General features: G+C 50.4%; 1 protein-coding gene across 4 annotated transcripts in view; it reads right to left on the reverse strand.

The window, feature by feature from the left end:
* Positions 1-437: 437 nt before the first annotated feature.
* ANKRD27 (ankyrin repeat domain 27) overlaps positions 438-24,258 on the reverse strand; it is a 52,726-nt gene continuing 28,905 nt past the window's right edge. For 2 of the 4 annotated variants that reach the window (XM_047834405.1, XM_047834408.1), the window contains 17 exons: positions 23,792-23,884; positions 22,566-22,693; positions 21,924-22,006; positions 21,445-21,560; positions 20,942-21,034; positions 19,159-19,356; positions 17,453-17,512; positions 17,240-17,356; positions 15,638-15,682; positions 12,940-13,062; positions 8,071-8,268; positions 6,433-6,552; positions 6,172-6,333; positions 4,824-4,935; positions 3,311-3,389; positions 3,051-3,123; positions 438-1,788 (listed from right to left, as the gene is read on the reverse strand). In XM_047834405.1, the coding sequence (XP_047690361.1) occupies positions 1,552-1,788; positions 3,051-3,123; positions 3,311-3,389; positions 4,824-4,935; positions 6,172-6,333; positions 6,433-6,552; positions 8,071-8,268; positions 12,940-13,062; positions 15,638-15,682; positions 17,240-17,356; positions 17,453-17,512; positions 19,159-19,356; positions 20,942-21,034; positions 21,445-21,560; positions 21,924-22,006; positions 22,566-22,693; positions 23,792-23,884 (2,037 nt within the window). In that variant the 3' untranslated portion in view covers positions 438-1,551. The other 2 variants (XM_047834406.1, XM_047834407.1) reach the window with 2 other exon arrangements.

Here is a 24,258-nt window from a genome sequence, read left to right on the forward strand (position 1 = left end):
CTTGGCTGACAGACTGCGCAGGACACGATTTCTTAATTAGGAGGGCAGCACACCGCGACTTAGGTCAATGAGGTCGTTTTGTTTAATACTGTGGAAAAGGAGGAAAAATAAACCTGAATAAAGAAATTTGCAAAGCAACAGTGCTTATTTCCTGTTTGGGCTAAAACGCTATATTGCCTTCACTTCTGTTCTGGTTTTTTAAAAAATTAAAACCTTTTTCTGGGCATTGCACCTGCTAGCCTCAGTCAGTCCTAGGGAGGCGAATGGGTGAGGGTCTGCTCTGAATGATCCGGTTTACATATTTCAGTGAGAAGTGTGTATCCATCCAATGGGGGAAGATCTTTCCATACACAAAGCACACGTTTATAGCGGAGAGGAAGAGAAACACCCATCTCCAGAGCAAAAGACCAACTAAAGAAGTGTACCATGACACGCTCAAGAATCATAGAGTTTACTGTTTTCTTTCCCATCATTTGGCACAGATCCAAGGCACATTAGAAAATTAGAAATCATAAATTACTTTGTAGAAAAATAATCAGTCCCTCCCTTCTATACATACACAAGTATTTCCAAGAACATGCACAAAACCATGTCCCTATTACAAAGTTACTTGAAAATGTACTCAGGACAAACCCATGTTTGCAGCTGTAGGCCAATTAGTAACATAAAAAAATAAGTATAATCTATAGAAATTTATAAAAAGGAATAAATGGCAATAAATTCTAACCGAAAGTAACTCTGACCTGGTTTGTGCTGTAAGTTTTGAATCTGAATCAAAAGACTAAGGAAAGATGTGCCAAATCTCTCTAGCTCAGGAACCATCCGGCAGGTGTGACATCCAAGGGAGGTTTTTAACGGGAGGGGAGGTTTCGAGAGACACTGATACGGGTGCGTATGTGCGGTGATCAAACACCTGTACTTACTTTGTTGGAAGAAAAATTACACCCAACCTTCCCCACATACATAGTGCAGAACAGGTCATAAATGTCCTTTTCACTAAACGCCACACTGGCACGGGGACATCTTTGGGCTCGAGTGCTGCTTTGCAAAGGAATATTTTCCAGGCCCTCTTTTCTCCAGGCCAGCGCGTCCCGCCCGCCCGGCCTCCACGGTGCCCTGGAGCCCACGCTGCTTCTCCGCAGCCTATCCCAGAGGGCGGGGTTCTTTAGCGGATGGTTTGCTAATCTGTACACACGGCAGAGGTTAGCACCTTGCGGTGGGAGGACGGAACCCGGTGATGAAAGCCATCTCTGCAGCCAGGTGGCCTGCTGCTTCAGAAGAAGCCCACACCCGGTCTCAGGGATCGGGACACCACTGGAAACTCTGTGTATTCCCTTTCCAGTGCATTCATGAGCTCTGAAGAGGAGAGAGATGGTGATGGTGTTCTTTGTTGCATTCTTTCCCTCGGCCACAGAAAAGCTTTCAGGAACTTTCTGCTTTACTCTCAAACCAAACGCAAAGTACAGGTCAGTTCTCAGCTGGGTTCCTGCTCGGCACCTTCTTGTTGAGGACTCACCTCCTGGCAGCCGACTTAACAACCGCTTACCGCTGTTAAGACTGGGAAGTAACAGTAGCCTCTCGGGGAGCAGCTGGGTCTCCGGCGGTCCCGGGGCTCTTGGCTGCGACCGTGTCCTCGACGGTGTGTCTGCGCAGCATCCGCCGGCTCGCAGGAACGCTTTGTTTCAGCCCGGGCCTCTCGGGCTGACTGCTGCTTCCTCTGCCCGCAGTCTCAGGTCCGCCCTGGTCTGGCGGGTTGTTCTGCTCCCGTGTAACTTTTTGCCTCCCTGGCTGAAGAAACGGTACAATTCAAGCAGTTCGTTCACACTGCGTGTAAAACAAGAACCACACAAGAACGGCGTCCTTGCGTGCTTCTGTGTGTCACCCGACGTGCTCGCTACTTTCTGGGCATAACTTCAGCTCTGACATCCCTGTGGGACAGCATGGGTGCCACTGATACTCTGTGTGTCAGACGCAACGTCAGGGCTCTACCTGATCTCACATCTAATCTTTATAACAAGTACGCCCTGATGGCTACACCGTGCACGGCTGAGGCACAGGGTCAGCAAGTGGAAGCAACCTGCCTAAGTCCCCGTCGCTCACAGGGGAAGAGCTGGCACCCGACTGAGCCCAAGCAGATTTCAGTCTGTGGGTTTCCCACGCAGCGGCGGGACGGTCCGTCAGCAAGTCCCGGAAGATTGCGTCGGAGGCCGAAATCAGCCAGGTTGACAAAAATCACTTCAGTTCTCTAAAGCAAAGACTTAGCGCCTGCGCAGACGTGCTTCGACAAGCCTGTGCCACTGCACGTGCTGGCAAGTGTACCCATCCGCAGTCATACTGCCAGGAGCAGGCAGGAAAGTCAGGTTTCTGGGAAGAGGCACCATTGCACCACCGCACCCAAAGCAGCCTCCCTTTTGTAACTGAGTGAGTGAACAGGCTGTCGGAAGGCGGCCACACGCGGATCTGTCCACGTGAGCAGCTTCCGACCGTATTCGGAGAAGGCTTTTGTTGAACCCATCCAGACACAAACTTGGTTTCTTCCTGACATCGGTGATTCACACACTAGTGAATCCTAGATGGCGTAACCCGAGCTATCTCACTGAGCACACACGCCACAAGCTGCAGGGGCTCTCCGCGCCCACCCCTGTTCCCACTGTCCCCTCGCTCTCCTTTCTCAGTAAACGAAGTCTGTGCCCTTGGCTGTGCCGCTAACGAACTCATCTTAGTTGTTACTGACTCTTGAAAAGAAGGGGATCGTGACATGAGAAACGTGTTCACCACGGGTTCGTTTTGGAAAAGCCAGGCTTTAAGAATACGATGAGGGGCGCCTGGGTGGCTCAGTCGGTTAAGTGTCCGACTCTTGGTCTCGGCTCAGGTCATGATCTCACAGTTTGTGGGATCGAGCCCCCTGTCGGGCTCTGCACTGATGGTGTGGAGCCTGCTTTAGATTCTCCCTCTGCCCCTCTCTCTGCGCCTCCCCTGCTAGCTTTCTCTCAAAAATAATTAAAAACAAAAAAAGAAATATGATGATAAGCCAGCGTTTCATGACTCACCTCATGCAAACAGTCTTCAGTAAAATTAGGGACACTTCTCTCCCTCGCCATAATCTCCCTTGAAGTCCTTCCCCTGAAACCCAAACCAAAGTGACATCAGTGTTTGGGACAGTGGTGTCGAACACTCTGGTTGGCCACAAGGTGGCAGCATTTGACGAGCGCAGATTTTTCTGTAACCCATCAAAGGGGCACATACCTGGCTTTAGTTGTAAGTAAAAGTCGGGTCACAGCCCAGAAATCAACGCAAATTTTATACTCACTTAAACTGACCACCTGAGTGGACAAAGTAAAACTGTCTTGTAAAAGGTTCATCTGGTAGATCATACATTTTTGAGTTCCCTGTAGATAAAAAAGGATAAACATTTGAGAACTTCTGAAGTAGTTTTAAGGATTTTTAAAGTTGTAGCACAGATGCAACCTTTCAATTTTCTTAGTTTAACAAAATTGAGAAAATTACACACTGCATTTGCTTAAAGAGACATATTAGTAGCTATCTGTTTATTACCGGTAAGCCCCCACGGAAAAGAAGAAAGATGCATCCTTATTAACACACAGGACACTTTGTGAGACAGACTCAGGATTATCCAGACATGGAAATGGGTTTCTCACATTATTACACTACAAACTATACTGTAATTTTAAACAAGAATAGAGGGGCACCTAGCTGGCTCAGTTAGTACAGCGAGTGAATCTTGATCTCAGGGCTGTGACTCTGAGCCCCATGTTGGGTACAGAAATTACTTTAAAAACAATAAAATTGAGGCACGTGGGTGGCTCAGTCAGTTGAGCATCCGACTTCGTCTCAGGTCATGATTTCACAGTTTGTGGGTTTAAGTCCCACGTCAGGCTCTGTGCTGACAGCTCGGAGCCTGGAGCCTGCTTCGGATTCTGTGTCTCCCTCTCCCCCTCCCCCTCCCCCACTCATGCTCTGCCTCTGTCTCTCTGTCTCTCTCAAAAATAAACATTAAAAAAAATAATAAAATAAAATCTTTAAAAAAATAAAAGTAAAGAGTAGAACATGAGACCTACCTAGACCATAACAAGTTTAAAAAAAAAATTACTTCAGCCCCACCCATGATTGGCAACTATTGTTCTAATTACCAATAAATTCTGTATACGTGCAAATTAAAAACAAACAAACAAAAAACCTTTAAAGTTAGCAGGAAACACAGCCCCAGAGGTCCAGGAAACACCTTTAAAAAGGCCTGGATTGGGCCGCCTGGGTGGCTCAGTCGGTTGAGCGTCCGACTTCAGCTCAGGTCACGATCTCGCGGTCCGTGAGTTCGAGCCCCGCGTCGGGCTCTGGGCTGATGGCTCAGAGCCTGGAGCCTGCTTCCGATTCTGTGTCTCCCTCTCTCTCTGCCCCTCCCCACTTCATGCTCTGTCTCTCTCTGTCTCAAAAATAAATAAACGTTAAAAAAAAAAAATTAAAAAAAAAAAAAGGGCCTGGATTGGGGACAGGCAGCAGGAAAGAATCTCCCAGCGGCTGCTCCTCCTCTCCAGCTGGCGGAGGGGAGGCCCGAGCCTTCAAGGTGAGGCTGAGAGAGGCCACCTCACTTCCGGAGGAAGCATCATCCCGATCAGCCAGAAAATCAGTAGCAAAACAAGCCGCCGAGTTAGGCTGTATCGTCCATTTCTTTGGTGCCCATATCCCTGCCCCAGTCACCAGTATGATGACATTCTACATTTAAAATTAAACGAACACCAGCAACTACTCATGGATTCCCAAAGAGGCCCATGCTGAGAATTACAGAGAGAATGTTAAGTTCTTACATTTTTTCCGGATCTTAACAGTAACGTACTCCTTGTGGTCCGTCTCGCCAGCATCGCCTGACGTGGCCACACAGCTCGGTACCACCTGAAGTAATTCCATTATTTTTGAATTCTACAATTTGAAAGGGAAAAGGTTACAGGAACAGTTTTCATTCTTAGCAGGTTCGTGCTCATTTTTGATGTAACTGTCCATATTGGTGCGGCCGGACAGAGAAGCAAGGAGCAGCCACAGATGGGACTGTGACGCCACGGAGCCTTGTGCTTCCGGGCAGCCCAGCGCTCGGAGCCCGGCTCCTCCTCTCCCAGGTACTGCTGCTCCGTGCGCTGGGTTGCCCATCACGGGCTCTGTTATTGCACAGTTATCATGAGGTCATGCACGACCCAGCACATAGTGACTACGAGATAAAAAACACTCATCCTTATCGTCATCAGAGAAAGTGCTAACTGAAGGTTTAAAATATTTCAATTCCAGGGGTGCCTGGGTGGCTCAGTTGGCTGAGTGGCCAAATTTTGATTTTGGCTCAGGTCATGATCCCAGGGTTGTGGGACTGAACCCCACATCAGACTCCGCACTGAGTGTGGAGCCTATTGGGGAGGCTCTCTCTCCCTCTGCCTCCCTCTCCCGCTTGCTCACTCTCGCTCTCTCTCTAAAATAAAAATAAATAATAAATAATAAATAAAATAAAATGTTTCAATTCTGTTAAGAAATGCCACTGAAAATTAATACGATAAGCCCATGAGTACGTTGGGTTTATAGTGACTTTTATGCGACACCAGATTCATTTAACAGCCTACTGGCTGTCTACCCAGAGTCAAAAATGAAAAGATTCAACAGGAAAACAGGAATAGACAGCTTGCTTCTCCTAGGAGAGGAGAGGAAGCCTTTTCCTCGCCACTGCCCCATGCCAACACCCACGGCACTGGAAGGAGGGGTGAACTGGTCCCCACAGTTCCCCTCGCACCAAAGAGTCTTAGAACCGCCAACTGACCAAACTTTCTCCATGGTGCCGTGAAGACCACTGCAGGCAGGGTGAGCCCCGAACTTCCCTGTGAGCACGTGATGGCTTGTCCCCGGGCCACCCCAGGGTACCGACACCCGTAGTTGCTGGGGGAGCACCTCTACTCAGCCCATGGAAAGCGAGCCCTGAAGGACTGACTCCCAGCTCCCCAGGCAGGACCGGATGGACACCTGACCAGGGGACCAAGGACCGGACATCTGACCACACTGGCCATCTTCTGGCACAGCCACCCAGCCCAGCACGGCGATTCCAAGGTCAGCTATAGCTATTTCAGGTGCGGTGTAACCACAGGGGATCCAGAGGGAGCTGCGAGGGGGCCCCCCGCTCACCTGTTCAGCACAGTCTAGAGCTGTGCACTGCCTCTTGTTCAAGACCTGAACCGATGCCCCGTGAAGGAGAAGCAGCTCCACCACGAAGACGTGCTTTTCGATCACAGCCTCGTGCAGCGCCGTGTTGCCCTTGTTGTTACAGACGTTAATGGAGGCCCCGTGCTGGAAGGAGAGACGGTGCGGTCGAAAGGAAGGGCAGACCACAGTGACGCAGACTCCAGGCGACGCGAAGCCCGCCCCGGACCGGGATCGGCAGCTCACCTGTAACAGCAGCGCCGCGACTTCGTGGTGGCCGTTGGAAGAGGCGTAAATGAGCGGTGTGTTTCCACTTATGTCCTTTTTATTGGGTTTTGCGTTAGAATCCAAGAGATACTTCACCACCTAGCCCAGAGAAGGCAAATTTTTCAACCGTAATTAAATTTGTGGAGAGAGATCCTGTAACTTGATATCCTTTGGACTTTTCTCTAAGTGTATTTAGAAGGCTCTTCCCACACGTGTCTGACTCTTGGGAGGGGACAGACCAACGGAAGTGGGGTCTCCTCTGCCCGGCAATGTGCTAGGCGCGATTTTTCCCATTTCATGGTTAGACCCACCCTATGGAGGGCCGAATTATTATCCCAGTCTTAAGAGATTAGGAAACTGATGTTTGGAGTGCTATGCTAGGTGCTACAAGAGACATGGAAGGCCTGAGGTGGTTCCTGTCTTTTATTCTTTATTTTTACGCTTTTTTTTTTTTTTTTTAAGTAGGCTCCACGCCCAACGTGGAGTTTGAACTCACAACCCCGGGATCAAGAGTCGCAAGTGCCACTGACTGAGCCAGGCGGGCACCCCTATTTATTTTTTGTTATCTTTTTAAGTAAGCTCTATACCCAATATGGGGCTTGAACTCACAGCCCTGAATGAGCCAGCCAGGTGCCCCTGATTCCTGGCCTTTAAAAGCTTATAGGGGCGCCTGGGTGGCTCAGTCAGTTAAGCACCTGATGCAGGATCAGGTCGTGATCTCACAGTTCATGGGTTCAAGCCCCGCGTCAGGCTCTGTGCTGACAGCGCGGAGCCTGGAGCCTGCTTTGGGTTCTGTGTGTCCCTCTCTCTCTGCCTTTCCCCTGCTCGTGCTCTGTCTCTGTCTCTGTCTCTCTCAAAAACAATGATTAAAAAAATAATAATTAAAAAAATAAAAGCTTATTTTATTTAAGTGGAGCTAGGGTCCCGGGGTGGCTCAGTTGGGTGAGTGATCTCACAGTCCATGAGATTGAGCCCCACAACAGGCCCTGTGCTGACAGTGTGGAGCCTGCTTGGGATTCTCTCCCTCTCTCTGCCCCTTCCCCGCTTGAGTACTCTCTCTCTCTCTCAAAATAAATAAATGAACTTTTTTTAAAAAATTAAAAAATTAAAATCTTAGAGTAGAGCTAACAGGGAGACTTTTTTTTGTTTTTAAATAGATAATTCTCAAAAAGAAATACAGGACTTTGAAAAAGTCAAGCATTTCACAATGGTCTCCTGCACCTCCTCCATAGGGCCATTCTCTATAAAGTACTAAGCTGTTGACACAGACCACGGGCTGTGGGGGTGAAAGGTGCTAATCGCAGGCAGAGCCCTCAATGACCCACACCCACACACCAGAGCCAGCTCCTGGTGGGGTCGGAATCAGAACATGGGCCTCTGTGCCACTGGGATGTGAATGCCAGCGGTGTGGCGGGGAGGAGGGACGGGGAAAGGGAGAGGGTCCTCACCCAGAAGCACCAGAGCTCTGTGTTCTGTTGCTGAGCCATCCTGCCATGTGCCTCTCAGAATCCCAGAGCAGGGAGGAAGGAAACGTGTCTGTCCTCCGGGCCGGCCCCCAAACCTGCCCCCTGCAGCATTCCCGCCAAGCAGCCTGTGCCCAGGAGCCAGAACCCGTACCTGAAAGTGGCCCTTCTGGCAGGCCAGGTGGAGCGGGACGGCTTGGTTCACATTTCTGGCACCTGCGTTGGCACCATGCTTCAACAGGAGGGGGACGAGGTCCGCCCGACCGTGCAGGGCAGCCACGTGCAGTGGGGAGAAGCCGTCCTGGTTGGTTACATTCACACCGAGCCCACTGGCAGGGATCTTTGCCAGCTTCTAGTAAAAGCGGAGGATGGGGTCAGAGATGTCATCAGTATTTAAGAAACTGGGAATTGAAGCCAGGCACTCCCCCACCATCCCTGTGCAAAATTTGGGGTCACGGTGGGATCCAGAATCAGGTGGCCCACAGGTGAATTCCTACAACTGGAGAAAGGTAAGATATCCCAAAGGAGTAACTTCTATTTTCAAGAGACCAACCCCCCTGAAATGATACCTTATTTATGCCAAGGCAGTTCAACGGGAAACAGAAAGTCTGTTCAACAAATGGCGCCGAACTACTGGATGCCCACATACGGAGAAAGTGCACATCAGCCCTTACTCCACCCCACAAGAACTATAAACGCCTCATAGACCTAGATGTGAGAGCCACGACCGTGTCGTACGTCACTTTCCTGGAGTGAATGCACGAGGAAATCCTTGCAACACTGGGATGAGCAAAGATCTCTTAGGGAAGACACAAAAAGCAAAAACCATAAGGGAAGAGTTTGACAAGCTGGTTTTCAATGGTTCTTCTTGGAAAGACACAATTAAGAAAATGAAGAGGCAAGTCACAGAGTGGCAGAAAATATCTGCGTTATGTAGGTCTGATGAAAGAGGTGTGCCCCACCAGAATTTTAAAACAACGGGTTCTTACAACGCAATTGGATAATCCGACGTTAAGACAAAAATAGGCAAAAGATCTGGGGGGAGAAAAATCTGTATTTGTATCATGGAGATACTGTGCACTGTGCCGGTGGTTACACGACCACGTGTTTGTCAAGCCTCATAGAGCTGTTTGCTGCTTAGCTCCATCGTTCGTCATTTTTATCACGAAACTACCTTACGAGTCGCAACGGTTTTAAAATCGATCATGCCAATGTAAGGACAATCAACTAGTAATTTCTTCTTGAGAGAGAGAGCACGTGCATGCACACAAGCAGGGGAGGGACAGATAAGGAGGGACAGAGAGGATCCCAAGCAGGCTCCATGATGTCAGTGTAGAGACTGATGTAGGGCTCCGTCCCACGAACCGTGAGACCATGACCTGAGCCAAAATCAAGAGTTGGACACTTGACTGATTCAGCCACCCAGGAGCCCCTCAATCAATAATTAGAAGGACAAACAAGGGGCGCCTGAGTGGTTCAGTTGGTTGAGCGTCCAACTTCAGCTCAGGTCATGATCTCAGGGTTCGTGAGTTTGAGCCCCATGTCGGGCTCTGTGCTGACAGCTCAGAGCCTGGAGCCTGCTTCCCATTCTGTGTCTCCCTCTCTCTCTCGGCCCCTCCCCCTGCTCATGCTCCATCTCTCTCTCTCTCTCTCAAAATAAATAAACATTAAAAAAAAAAGGACAAACATTTATAAACCATATAACCGAAAACAAACATTAAATTAAGATATCAAATCATACATTTTGATAATAAAATCATTATGTCAGCGTTTTACGTGACTGGCCAAGAATTAAAACTGGTTATCCAGTTCACTTTTTGCTGATTAAGAAGGTTCTCTCTCAGAAAAACTGCATGCAAAATTAGAGGGGTGAATTTTGCTGCATGTAAATTGTACCTCAAAACTAAAAAACAAACAAAGGAAGGAACAGGGAGAAAAAACGCAATGAAATACCACTGCACACCTACAGGAGTGACTACAGTTAAAAAGGCACAAGGATATGGAGCAACCAGAACTCTCACACACCAGTGGCAGGAATGGAAAATGCCATAATCACTCTGGAAAAATGGCAGTTTCTTATGAAGTTACACATGCACTTACTACAAAAGCCAGCAATTATAACCTGAGGTATATACCCAAGTAAATGCATATTTATACAAAGACTTGTTCACAAATGCTTACACTAGCTTTCTTCACAAAGCCCAGAGCAGGGAACTACTCAAATGTTCATCAAGGGGTGATTAGATAAACTGTCGTATAGTCAACAAAACACTACCCAGCAATAAAATGAAATGAACCGCTGATCCAACATGGATCTCAAAACATTCTGCTGAGTGAAGGAAGCCAGACTCAAAAGAGTGTGTACTGTCTGGTTCCATTCACACTAAATTCTAGAAAATGCCAATGAGCCTGTCATGATGGACAGCAGACCGGTGGTGCCTGAGACAGGGGAGGAAGGGGGAAAGCAAGAGTTTCAAAGCAGCCCAAGAAAACCCTCAGAAGTGATGGTCATGTTCTGTATCTTGCTGTAGTAAAGGTTTTTAGGGTTTGTTTTTAATGTTTATTTATTTTTGAGAGAGAGAGAGAGAGAGAGAGAGAGAGAGAGAGAGAGAGAGAGAGATGGGTTCAGAGGATCTGAAGCAGGCTGTGCGCTGACAGCAGAGAGGCTGATGTGGGGCTCAAACTCATGACCCGTGAGATCATGACCTGAGCCGAAGTCAGATGCTTAACCGACTAAGCCACCCAGGTGCCCCTCAATAAAGGTTTTTTAAACAAACACCCTAAACACACCAGTGGGCTAGAAGATGGTGGGGTCCAGGGGTGGTTAACTAAATCACAGACAGGGAGCAACTCCCATATAAATGTATTTCTTATGTCTTCTGCGTCTTTTTGAGACATTTCAAAATGGGAAAAAGGTAAGAGGTTTTCAAAAAGCAGAGAACGTAAGATTTTATTCGATAAATCCAGCAGTTATTTTAATGCGTAATTCAGTTTCTTGTTACAACTAGCGAACCGTGAGGCGGGGAAGAAGAGAGTGTAGGAAAATGGCAAGAACAGGGACGGATGCAGTAACTGCCTCTAGCCACACACAGTCACTGACCGGACCTGAAGTATTGTCACCTCACATCGTATTCTCTGAAACACCGTCCGCCTTTTTTATTTTCATAGCAGTCTGTAGAGGGGGAATCATTCTCTGGGCTGTATATATCCAGCAGCATGGGGACAGGACAGAAGCTGCACATTCCCAATGTGCACATGACCCTGCAGCTAGATGAAAAGCTACATGTGAATGAAAGTTTAATCTTTTCAATATCATTGGGTTAAAATAACCCACACTGAAGGGGCACCTGGGGGGCTTAGTCGCTTAGGTATCTGACTGTGGCTCAGGTCATGATCTCACGGTTCATGAGTTCAAGCCCCACATCGGGCTCTGTGCTGACAGCTCAGAGCCTGGAGCCTGCTTCAGATTCTGTGTCTCCTTCTCTCTCTGCCCCTCCCCCACTCGCACTCTGTCTCTCTTTCTCTCTCTCGAAAACAAATAAACATTAAAAAAGAAAAATTTAAAAAAAAAAACCCACAGTGAAGCTTTTTTAAATAAGGCAACATTATCTTATAATACAAAGGACAACACCACTATACATGTTTTGTAGAGTCAAATTAATTTTCTCAGTATGGGACATACACAATCAAGTTAAATAACTAGCACACAAGCGCATACTAGATGCACAATACCATCTACAATTGCTCAAAAGAAGATGAAATATTTAAGTGTACACTTAAGAAAATATGGACAGGATCTCTATGCTAAAAATCACAAAATGATGAAGAAATCAAAGAAGGCCTAAATATTTGGAGAGATATACCATGTTCATGAAAACACAACACAGTAAAGACGTCGTTTCTTCCCAACATGATCTACAGTTTTAATGCATTTCCTACCAAAATCCTAATAAGATTTTTGGTAGTCGTAAACAAACTTATTCTAAAATATATACAGAAAGGCACAGGCCATAGAATAGCTAAAATGATCCTGGCAAAGAAGAGTAAGTTAGGGAGAATCACTCTACCCAATACTGAGGCTTCCTATAGCTACAGTAATCAAGACAGTGTGGAACTGATGAAGGGACAGACACACAGATCCACGGAACAGAACACAGAGTCCAGAGATAGACCCACAGCATATATTATCTGAGGTAGAACAGCAAGTCTTTGGAGAAAGGATGGTCTTTTCAACAAGGGGTGTGGAACGGGTGGACATCCATAGACAAAAAAGGGGACCTCAACCTAAATCTCACACCTTGTAAAAAATTAGCTCAGGGGTTATGGGATGGCAGGGAAATAGGAGGGTGTGGGAAAGGGCAGCACGGGTGGCTCTTCCTGTGGCAAGGGAGCTGGTTAGTACCTTCACTGTGGATGCACAAAGCTATGCATGTGATCAAAGTGAACACGTGTGCACACGTGGGTACAAGCAAAATCGGAGAAATGTGGATAAGATGTGGGGATGGTTTCTACGTCTATATCCTGGTTGGGATACTGTTCTATGGCTCTGCAAGCTGTTAGCACTGGGGGAGACTGGGTAAAGGGCACAGGGAATCCTCTGTACTTGGAGGGAGGATCCTCCCACAGGGGGTACCAACTTGAGCAAAGACAGCGGGCCATGGATCTCAAATGCAGCTTCCTCAGGGGACTGGCAGCCAGGTGGACAGACACCCTCAGGCGCGTCTGTTCTTGAACTCTTGCCTTGTGACTCGGGGGCCCAGAGAGCAGTTGAAACATTTGAGCACGTGTGCATGTCCCTGCTCACTGCCCTGCTCATTCAGAAGACAGGCCTCCCAAGCCAGATCCACCCTGGTGTTGGCTTTTCTCCTCCCGGAACTAAACAACGAATCCCCACCACATCTCAGGGATACCAACTTCCAGCCACTCAGTAACTAGCTGGCTGAGAAGCAGACAACTTTCCTAAGGGGAAAGAGAAGAATCTGCCTCCCCACCCTCACCGCCACCAAGAGAAGCAAGGCCAAACCTTTTGAGCCGGAGCACACTTCGGGCACTGGCACAAGGGGTGACAAAAGTCAACATCTTCTGCACTGACAGTGTCCTCCACCTCGTCCAGGTCCTCCTCTGTCCACTCCAAAAGGTAACGCACCTGGTGTTGGGCAGGAAGGAGAACAGGACTTAAGACTCATCCTTGGTTCCTTTACAAGCTACGGTATCTCCCCCTCCCTCCTTCTGTCCCACGTACACGTACACACACACACACACACACACACACACACACACACAGCTGCTCCCAAATCAGGGCCAACACGTCCTCAACCACCACCGTGACCGACACACGACTGGGTTCACAGCACGCAAACCTTTCTCAGTCCTTTTCCCAGCGAACCAGAGAACTCACGCTACCATTTCTCCAGCTTGTGTCAGGCATTCGTTCATCTTAGAAAGGGAAGAATGGTGCCACTGTCACACCCTGGTCCCGGAGCATTTACTGAGCACCTTGCCTGGTGTCACCTGATTGCACACTCTCAACACCCAGCCGTCCCTTCTAAGCTGGGAGAAAACTCAGAGAGGGAACAACCTGTCCAAGGCCACACAACTAGGAAGTGGTGGTAGAAACCTACACACAGGCTCCCTGACTCCACGCCAGCGTCCCTTCCATGACCACGCGCTAGCCCGTAGGTGAAAGTACTGCAGACCACCAAGAGGTCAAATTTATGCTCCAGTAGAAACTGGTGTCTAGGATATTAAATCTGAAAAACGGAAAAAACGGAAGTACATTTCTAGGCCTAGTTCTGAGCACTCTAAGCTCGTGCATGCAGGGAGTGACAAGGGTTCCAAGAAGACCCCTTTCCAGCCCAAACGTCTTTCCTTTAGGTCCCTTCCACATCCTGACAGCAGATACTCCACAGGGCGGAAACACCAAAGGTGTCGACTCAGGGGCCTCACCTAACAGGCCACCTAACAGAGACAGATGAGGGTCGGTGACAAGAACGGGGGGGAGTGGAGGGGCAGGTGCCTTGGGCAGGGGGTCAGAGGCTGTCACGCGTGTAGATTAGTTTGGGTGCTGACCCCAAGACACTGGCCAGTCTGCCTCTGCTCACCTCCTTCACGAACGGCCTCAGCCCCGTCACCTACCCACAGGAGGAAGAGGAGTGGGTGTATCATGATGCAGGGACGGCCATCCTCGCTTCTCCACACAGACTATGTCACCGGCTCACACCATGGCTCCCAGGGTGCCTGAAGAAGTCCTACTTTGCTTCCTCCAAAGAATGCTGGGTTCTCCCGGGGCCAGTCTCACAAGAGGACAGAGATACAGACACCATGTCCTGCCCCCCAGAGGAACCGTGTGCCAGTCTGATGGATTAGCAGTGGTCTCTGGATAGAAGTTAATATACCAGTAACTACATTCAGATTCTTCAATTTTTTTTTTTAACTTTTTTTTTTTTTTGAGACAGAGAGAGACAGAGCATGAATGGGGGAGGGGCAGAGAGAGAGGGAGACACAGAATCGGAAGCAGGCTCCAGGCTCTGAGCCATCAGCCCAGAGCCCGACGCGGGCTCGAACTCACGGACCACGAGATAGTGACCTGAGCTGAAGTCGGACGCTGAACCGACTGAGCCACCCAGGCACCCCTACATTCAGATTCTTAACATCCTGAGCTGGTTATAATCAGATCCCCGTAACCTCTGTGCGCCACCTCAAGCTCGACCATCAGCAAAAGGCACTCCTGAAACACATCACTGCAAAACTCTCTCGTAATATGATCTTCTCAGAGCTCCTAATTTGGTAAGCACCCAATTTACTCCTCCTTTTAAAGCAGAAGACATAGGGGCGCCTGGGTGGCGCAGTCGGTTAAGCGTCCGACTTCAGCCAGGTCACGATCTCGCGGTCGGTGAGGTCGAGCCCCGCGTCAGGCTCTGGGCTGATGGCTCGGAGCCTGGAGCCTGTTTCCGATTCTGTGTCTCCCTCTCTCTCTGCCCCTCCCCCGTTCATGCTCTGTCTCTCTCTGTCCCAAAAATAAATAAAAACGTTGAAAAAAAAAATTAAAGCAGAAGACATAACAAGTTCCTTTCAGGAAGCCAGAGGCAAGCTAGGGAACACTGCCTGTGGAATCTGAGGAAGGCTGTGTCCACCCTCCAGTGACGTCGTCAGATGTTCTCTGTCACCTGACAGTGAGGCTCGGGGCAGACACCTTCTCCCAGCAGGGCGTCCCCTCCCCATGCCAGGCCAGAGCAGCCAGCACCACCTATTCCAGACACCTGCCTGTGACTCCTTGGAGCCCCAAGCCTCAGACCTCAGCCTCCTGCCCAGGCGCCAGAGCCACCCACAACTTCCACAGGGCCACACCGGCACCTCTGGGCTCCAGCCCTCCATCCTCCACCCCTCCTCTCTGCCAGCCCTGCCCACACATCCTGTTCCCCGATAGCGGGCCAGGCTCTGAGTCCACACTGTGAGCTCCTGCACACGGGAGGGCTGGCCAACACCTCATCAGCCTCCGGGAATGTGAATATCTAAAAGGCTCGCTATGTGACTTTACATCCACCTGCTTGTCACATGAAGGGAAACTGCTAACATCTCCATTACCACATAGTCATTCAACGCAGCCCTTCCGAGTGAAAGTGAACAGAACTCGGCTCCTGGAGGAACCACAGACAAGAAACGCCCATACAGCTCTTTTCAACCGAGAGCAAGCTTTTTCAGATGCGCTTCTCAAAACTCACCATTTCTAGATCTCCATCAGCAACCGCTCTTAGAAGTTTGTCTACCTTAATTAAAGGAAAAAGAGTGTTAGAAAATGATTTCAATAATAAAGCAATAAAAGAAATAACGCCTGGGTGGGCGCCTGGGTGGCTCAGTCGGTTAAACGTCTGACTTCGGCTCAGGTCGTGGTCTCGTGGTTTGAGTTTGAGCCCTGCATCGGGCTCTGTGGCTGACGGCTCAGAGCCTGGAGCCTGCTTCTGATTCTGTGTCTGCGTCTTTCTCTGCTCCTTCCCTGCTCATGCTCTGTCTCTGTCTCTCAACAATAAATAAATCTTAAAAAAAAATTAAAAAAAAAAAAAAAGAAATAGTAACCAAGTCTGAAAACCTAGTAGTTCTGGTTGGTCTGTTGGTCTATTGGAGTTTTAACATCTCATTCAGTATCTTTTTTTTTTTTTAATTTTTTTTTTAACGTTTATTTATTTTTGAGACAGGGAGAGACAGCATGAATGGGGGAGGGTCAGAGAGAGAGGGAGACACAGAATTTGAAACAGGCTCCAGGCTCTGATCTGTCAGCACAGAGCCCGATGCGGGGCTTGAACTCACGGACCGCGAGATCATGACCTGAGCCGAAGTCGGATGCTTAACTGACTGAGCCACCCAGGCGCCCCTCATTCAGTATCTTTCAAACATCCCTGAGACTGCCCCAGTAGGATGTCTGGGAGGGCGCCAGCATGCACTGAAGCCACTACCACCTGAGCTCTCGGAAAGGTCTCTGCTAGTGACATGGCCAAGTGACATGATGGTGCTTCCTAGGAGCCCAGCCACCTTCTAGAACCACACGTATTCAGCCCTCAGCGTCTGACAGCTGAGGGGACACCAGGGGGCACACCCCTCCCAGGAACAACTTCAGGTCTCCGTTAGACTTTGGAATGTGTCTCTTGGCTTGTGCTGCTGTGCTATCGACTCGAGCTAAGCTTATAGGGCCCTCCAAGAGCAGATCACGGTATGGGGGCGGCAGGGGACAGATGCCCTGGGTGGACACAGTGAGGTTCCCATCCACAGGGGAAGAGGGGAAGGAGTCGTGGCACATGCATGGGATGGTCTGCTCTGGGGGCTGACGCTGGACAAGCTCTCAGGTAGATTAAGTGGAGAAAAAAAAACAGGCTATAAACCACCTTTTACAGAACACAATGTGTTCGCAAGAAGTCAGAAATGACGCATCAGGTTGACAAGGATGCTTATGGAGTGGGTCGTAAGGGGAGAGAATTTAGTTTGTAAAATGGTCTTAAATCTGTGGACCGACAGGAGACTTGACTTGGGACTTTTCCTAGAAAGCTCCTTCTTCTCTCCCTTTGCCGCGCGCGCGCGCGCGCGCGCGCGCGCACGCACACACACACACACACACACACACACAATCCCTAAGGCAAAGAGCTGTTTCAGGAGCTGACCATGCAAGAAGCAAGGCAAGAATTGGCTGGGCTCCCTCCAGGCCACGGCAGACAAGTTGGCCCAGTAGTGCCGGTGGTGGCCCGCTAGGCAGCTCTCATCACGCCATGGCTCTTTAAGTAGCAGCCGTGACACAGGGCCACCATCCCGTCCGCCCTCCCGTCTGGGAGCCTCACCTCTCTGTAGTCCTTCTTGGGCTCCTGTACGGAGCGTGCCAACACAGAGGAGAAGCTGGAGGTAGAGGAGGCCTGGCTGATGGAATCCACAGGGCGCTGAGCGGGCTGCACTGGGACCTGCAGCCAGGGGGACCGACAGGAGAAGGGCCTCGTGAGGGCCAGAGCAGGCCCTGGGCTCAGAGAGGGCCACCAAGCCCAGCCCTGTCCACTCACCTCGGAAGACTTCCTCCTCTTCTCGAAGGACAAATGACGGGCTTCCATTATTGACAGAATCTAGGAGGAGAAGGGGATATGGAAGATACTGAACGAGGAAGGCTGCCAGAGCATCATCACCCATATGCCCTGCTGCCTGCCCATCCCCTCGGAAGGTCACGCGGCCCAACCACACCCTTGGAGGGACAGAGAAACCACAGCCTGAACGGGCAGGAGCTCACTCAGGATCACACTGACTAAGCATGGGCTTCCTGCTGCCACCCCTCTGTTCCTGCTGTCTACCAGCTGGGGCTTTCCATGAATGGGCTCAGAGGACAAGAGAAGTCCAGGAACAGAAGGGGCCCCTGGGCTGTTTGTCCACAGACACAAAGTGTGACCTTTCCACTGGCACCCCCGGGTCTCGGGCAGGAACCGATCACAGCTGAGCCAAGAAGGCGGTCTGCCCTTCTCTCTACACATATCCTTCTAGAAGGGAGTACAGCGGCGGGAGAGCTCTCTGCTGCTCACGGACACCTCAGGCCAAGGGTGGCATCGCCCATCCCATCAGCTCTGGCCGCCACAGAGCCCGAGACCCCGCGAGTGCACAGGAAGCATGGCTGAGGCCCTCTGGGGTGAGGAGTGGGGATTTAAACCTTCAAAAACTGCTCCTGATCTTACGTTGTGTTTTTATGACACACACAAAATAATGACAATAGTAACGACAAATCAAGAGGGCGGGAGGAAAGATCTGGAGGTGATGAGTACGTCCATGGCGTGGGTTACAGAGCCGGTCTGTGTGTACCCCACTGAATTGTATATATTAAAGAAGTTCAGCTTTTTGTATGTCAATTGTACCTCAATAAAGTGGCTGAAAAACAAAAACCGCTCCCCTAGAAAAAGACCGGAACACTGAGAGAACGCCCTGGAAGACAGATGGCAATTGTGTAAGAGGCCAGTGAAATGTTAAGGGGCAGAGAGCAGAGCCTGGGCAAAGGGAAGTGGCTGGAGACCCATATTAACACAGAATCGCTGACATGACTGCAAATCCGTGATGTTCTGGGTGCAGTGTGACGGCCTCAGCCTTCTGCTGCCCTGGCCAGCGGGCCAACCGTGCTTCTCTGAAGGTGTCTCTTCAGCCAGAGCGGCTGCAAGAGGAGAGGCACAGAGAGCCGGCCTCTGTACATCCCTCGTTCCCCACCCGCCCACGAGCCGAGCACTCTGACCACACTCCGTGTTCCCAGAAATTACTAACAGGAAAGGAATCGCTCATTCGTGAGCCATTGAGGAAAGAAACCATACGCAACGATGTTCAAAACTGGCCAAAAGAGAATAAAGCTGTTAGAATGAAGTAACAGGAAGACAGAGCTCCGACGCTCACTGCCTCCATGCCCCGGGCCCCCCATCCCTGCTTCTCACGGCCAGAGCCATTGTCCTATTCCCCCCGCTCTGTCTGCTCATAAACCCACAGCACTCGGGGTCGGGGCAGACTCTGCAGCAAGCAGCTCTTGGAACAACATGGACAAAATACGCGAGTGACGCTCAAAACAATATAAATAAGTAAGACCCATTAGCCACCAGGCCCCAAATGCAGCAGACAGGGTGCAGGCCAAGCTCTGTTCTCAGGCACTAGCGTGCAGTTTGTCCAGTGCGGCCAAGAGCTAATCTCTGGACATTGATTTTTTTTTTGTTTTAAAGTCATATTGATGCTCGGAGATGAAAAAAGCTACCTTTGAGTTTAGGGCACACTTGAGGGGTGTTTCTTTCAGTCTGTTCTGGATCTCTGTGGATGCTCCATTTTGTAGCAAGGTCTCTATGATGCCTTGGTAGCCCCAACGTGCAGCTATGTGGAGTGGAGTGTCTCCTTTCTCGTTACCAATATCCAGTCTGCATGACTGCACGTCATAGTAGACCAGAGCCTTCACACACTGCAAAGAGAGCGGGAAATGCCACCGTTAAGTCACACGCTGAGCCTTGGGCGACGTCTGTGGATTCCACAGCCTCAGTCCACGTCCCAGGGGAATCTGGGCTCCGCTCACCAAGCAAGTGTGCGGGAACAGACAGACCTCAAAGGTTCCTTCCGGGTTACCTCATCAGGACACATCATTTTTTCTAAAGAACCCAACTGCCAATCAGTACAAAAAGGCTGAATAAATTGTGATGTGTCCATGTGCAGAGAGGAGTGACCATAGCAGGCATGAGACCGCTATCCCTTGAATGCTTGCAACATTGGCCCTTGACTTGCAACGTTCCTGGAGAGCTTGGATTTGGGGAGTGTTCCCAGTCCCCTAATGCGTTAAGAGTGGCTCATTGCGTCTAAATCGTGCAACAATGTGGTTTATGCTGAACACCTGCTTTCCTTCCAGGAGTCTGGAATTCAGGTATGTGCCAGGCAGAGGGTATTCACCTGACTGGCTTCCAATAAAACCTTGGGCCTAGAGTCCCTAATGAGCTTTCCTGGTAGACAGCACTTCATATTTGCTGTTGTAACTCACGGCTGGATGAACCAAGTATGGCCTGCGTGTCTCCCTGGAGACAGGACGCTTTGAAGCTTGCACCTGGGGTCCTCCAGACTTCACCCACTCACATTTCCCTGTGGTGACTGTGCTTTGTGTCCTTTTGCTATAATCAATCATAGCAATATGACCATATGCTGAGTCCTCTCAGTCGTCCTAGCAAAGTACTGAACCAACGGGCGGTCTTGGGGACACAGACACCACACATGTAACAGATCACTGGATAGTGATTAAAGAACGGGCTGGATCTACATTTACTGACCTACAGGATTTCCATGATGCAGTGGTAATGAAGTAAGTTGCATAGGGGTACCTGGGTGGCTCAGTTGGTTAAGCATCTGACTCTTGATTTCGGCTCAGGTCGCGATCTCATGGTTCGTGAGTTCGAGTCCCGCGTCGGGCTCCGCACTGTCAGTGCAGAGCCCGCTTGGATTCTCTCTCTCCCTGTCTTTTTTTCCCCCCTCCCCCTGCCCTCTCTCAAAATAAATAAACTTAAAAAAGAAAAAGTTGCATAAAGACGTGTAGGGTATGATCTTGTTTTTTTGCACATCAACCACCTAATCCGGCCTCAACCTGTATAAACCCACCCCTGTGTTACCACACAGAGAAGACGGAGACAGAGTGGCTATGGCAAAATAACACACACACAGTTAAATGTTAAGTGGAGACAGAAATGATAGAATTTTTGCTATTGTTCCAAACCCCAAAACATAAAAACTGAATACGAACAAAGGTAAGAACCAGATGGCCGTGGGGATGAGTGACAATGATTTAATTTCAGGATAAGCTAACGGGCAATTAAAGTTTAGATTTCTGTTATTTCAGTAGAACATCTGCAATAAATTTAAGATGTTTTTAATTAAAAAGAAATTGCACGCCAAATGTTCCAATAACGATCGACATAAACTAACGATGTTAAACCAATCGGAAGTGCACCTCTCTCCAGGAGCGAGAAAGGGAAAGAACAGCTACTCTGGGAGCGGGAAGCGCCACTTACGTCTTCGTGGCCGTAGGTGCAGGCCAGGTGGAGAGGCGTGTTGCCATTGTTGTCCTGCACCTCGGGGCTGGCTTTGTAGTGCAACAGCAGCAGCTTCCAAAGGAGAGGAGAGATTTGGGTGAGCCCCGGCCCCCCCCCCCCCCCCAGCCGCTGCAGGTGCATGCTTCCCGCGGGAGGCATAGCCTGGAGCCCCACGGGGAAGTGGCCCGTTTCCAACTGCAACCACATCTCCCTCCACTACAGTTAAAATGATCCATCACTCCCAGCCTTCCCTGCGAAGCGCTGAGACATTCAAGGAAAAGGCCTAGAGCCCCACCCTCCTTCCCCGAAGCCATCCTGTTGTGTCAGGTCTACACCGAAGGGTCTTGTCCCATGGACCCACAGGGAGACCCCTGAGGCTCAGACGCACAGCCTTTCCCTGAGGCTGCAGCAGACCCAGGATGCGACACAGGCGCATGACCACGAGGTCAGCACGCTGAGCCGGGGGTGGCTCCCCTGCTCACCGTCACGCTCTGATAGCCCTTCTGGCACGCGAGATGAAGCGGGGCAGACCCGTGATAGTCCGTGGCGTTTACCACCGCGCCTTTGGAAACCAGGAGGTCAATGAGGGATGCCTGCCCTGGGGAACAGAAGCATTGCACCACAGAGAAGGAAAGAGCAGAGGCTCTCCAAAGCCTAAATGTGAAGCCCCGTTATTTCACTCTCTTCTCTGGCAGGAGACATGCCAGGAAGTGTTTTTCTACTCGCGAGGAACCAGAGCTAACATCAAGTCAGACTCTACAGATTCAGGACACTGTAGGGTGTCTGGAGGGGGCTCGGCTCCAGTCCACCCCTCAGCAACAGAAGGTGGTGAAGTGGCCCATGGCACGGCCCCTTCCACCCCCAACTCCACCGCCCTGTCCGTCAGGCCTCTGCTGAACCACCCCCCACTCCATCCCTCTGCCTTAAAAGCCCAACCAAAGGCCAACGCAAAACCACATACCACAGAGGGCGGCCACATGGAGTGGTGTATGACCCCTGTCGTCTCTGGAAAATGGAGTGACAATGGAGGGATCGTTCAGCCTCCTAGAAGAGGAAGATACAGGAAAATATATCCTTGGAACAGAAGGGCAAAGCCTCTCCCTACCATGCTGGACATGCCAGGGTCCTGGGGCTAGCAGACAGATCTCAGGGGTGTGAGCCAAGCTGGGTCTCTTTAAGAGCTTCCCAGAGATCATCCAGTCCCTGCTTGACCTCCTGCAGGGTGAGGTGGCTGGTAGACTCCCTCCCCCCACCCACCCCCTCTAGGCCATGACATCCAGCGACACAGCCTGGAAACAGCCTGACGAAGGGAAGAGAAACCCGAAGGGTTACTGGGAGAAACTGACATCCCTCCCATCCTAAGATCTACTTTCTGAGGCTTGGCAGGCTCTGTGCCTGCCTACTCTGGCATCCCGCCCAGCAGAGTGCCAAGTATTTTTACGAACTTTATCCCATCTGATTCTCCAAAGAGGCGGGTGTTTTTGTCTCCACTTTACAGCAGCAGAAGCGGAGTGCAGGGAGGGGAAGGTCTTTATTCAAAACTGCACAACTAGCGTGAAAGCCCTGCCCTGCCACTTGCTGGCCTCCCCGGGGACCTTCTTACCCGGAGACCAGTTTCTCACAGTCATCGCAGAAGCACAGAGGATGACACATCCTTTGGACGGCATCTTTATCTTGGTCACCTTGGCTCAGAAGTCTTTCCACTTCTTTCTGGTTACCTGAGGCAATGTGCTAAAAAGTGACATCAAAAATAATGTCCATCTTAAGGAATTACTTGCTTTTTAAGGCGTGAATTTTTGGAGCTTCCTTACAGAAGCCAGGATCTCTGTACAGATAAATGACACGACTTGCTCTTTGGGATGTGTTTCAAAATAACCTGGCGGACAGGGCAAGCGGGTGGGGGTGGAGACAAAAAAAGACGAAGATAGCCCCGTGGGTGTGCATTTATACTCTGTTCACTTTTGGAAATGTTACAAATCTTCTGTAATTGAAAACAACAACGACGTGACAAAATTCCCAAACCAACGGTGGGGGAGGACCACACCTCCTGAACCTCAGTGTGGACGCTGACTCCTCACTAGCACACCCCTCGGTGCTGTCCCCTTGTATTCTAACAGAGCCTTGGTCTGGAGGGAAAGGGAACGGCTGCAGTTAGCAAGAGATCCATCAACCAACAGGCCTACAGGGCTCACCCCTGCGATTCCTGGATGCGCCCCTCTCAGGAGATGAGATGTTCCTGGGAGCACGTTGCCCCCGGGGAGGCTCAGGGGTGCTCCACCAACACAGTGTGGTTCTGGGTAGCCAGAAGCACCCACAGGCTCCCGGAGGTGTGCCTTCACTCAGCCCTCGCCAACTACCCAGCAGGGCACCTTGTCAGCCTCCCAGGGCTCAATGCATGAGTGATGAAACCACCACCGGGCGCTGAGCTCCCAGCCTGGGGCGAGCTCCCACAAACACTGGCGACACGGGGCTCCTGGAGCCCAGGAGAGGTGTCAGCTCCGCAGAGGCCACCAGTGAGGCTCCACAGGGCAGATCACGGAGAACAAGTCGTATTTTGCCGAGGGGAGAGAGGACAGCCGGGCAGAGGGCTGTCGGCGAGGCCCAGTGCCCTTGGTGTGCTGGCCCCTCCCGGCTGTGGCACAGCACACCTGGGGGGAGGTAGACAGACATAAAAGCTCAGTATTCCGGCCACCCACCCGGAGCACAAAAGGAACCGTGGTGTTTCACCAAGCAGACCGCCCTGACGGATTCTGCAGAGACCCCAGAGATGCAGAAAGATGAAACGTTCCTCACACACCTGCGCCCACAAGGACGTCTTGGGTGTCTTACCTTAAACAGACAATCAATGGGAGTTGAAGTCATCTGAGACAGTAAGCTCATTCTCTGCTTCAGGAACAGCCTGTCACCGAATCCTTCAGACTCCTGCAGGAAAAACCCAACAATCTGTTTTATCAACTTGTCACAAGATGTCAGTGCAGATCCTTCAAAATGGAGAGCCCGGGAGCAGTCCTTGCTACTTTGCACAGAACAGGATCGGCAGTGCCTCTCTCCCTGAGCCAGACAGCAGATCCGCATCCGGCTGGGAGAAGCGCTTCCCGTCTGTCCCCACAGGAAGCGGCAGCTGTGATGGTCCCTTCCCGGTGGGGACGTGGGCGAGGGGCGGCACGCTGCCGATGCGCACCCGTGTGTGGAATGTGTCATCGCTAAGTGTGGAATGTAGCGTGCACACACCATCACCCTCCAGATCGAAGCCTGGATTGTCCTGTCCTCCTCCTCCTCCTCTCAAACTGCTGTCC

This window comes from Prionailurus viverrinus, chromosome E2 (genome assembly GCF_022837055.1).
Source record: "Prionailurus viverrinus isolate Anna chromosome E2, UM_Priviv_1.0, whole genome shotgun sequence".
NCBI lineage: Eukaryota > Metazoa > Chordata > Mammalia > Carnivora > Felidae > Prionailurus > Prionailurus viverrinus.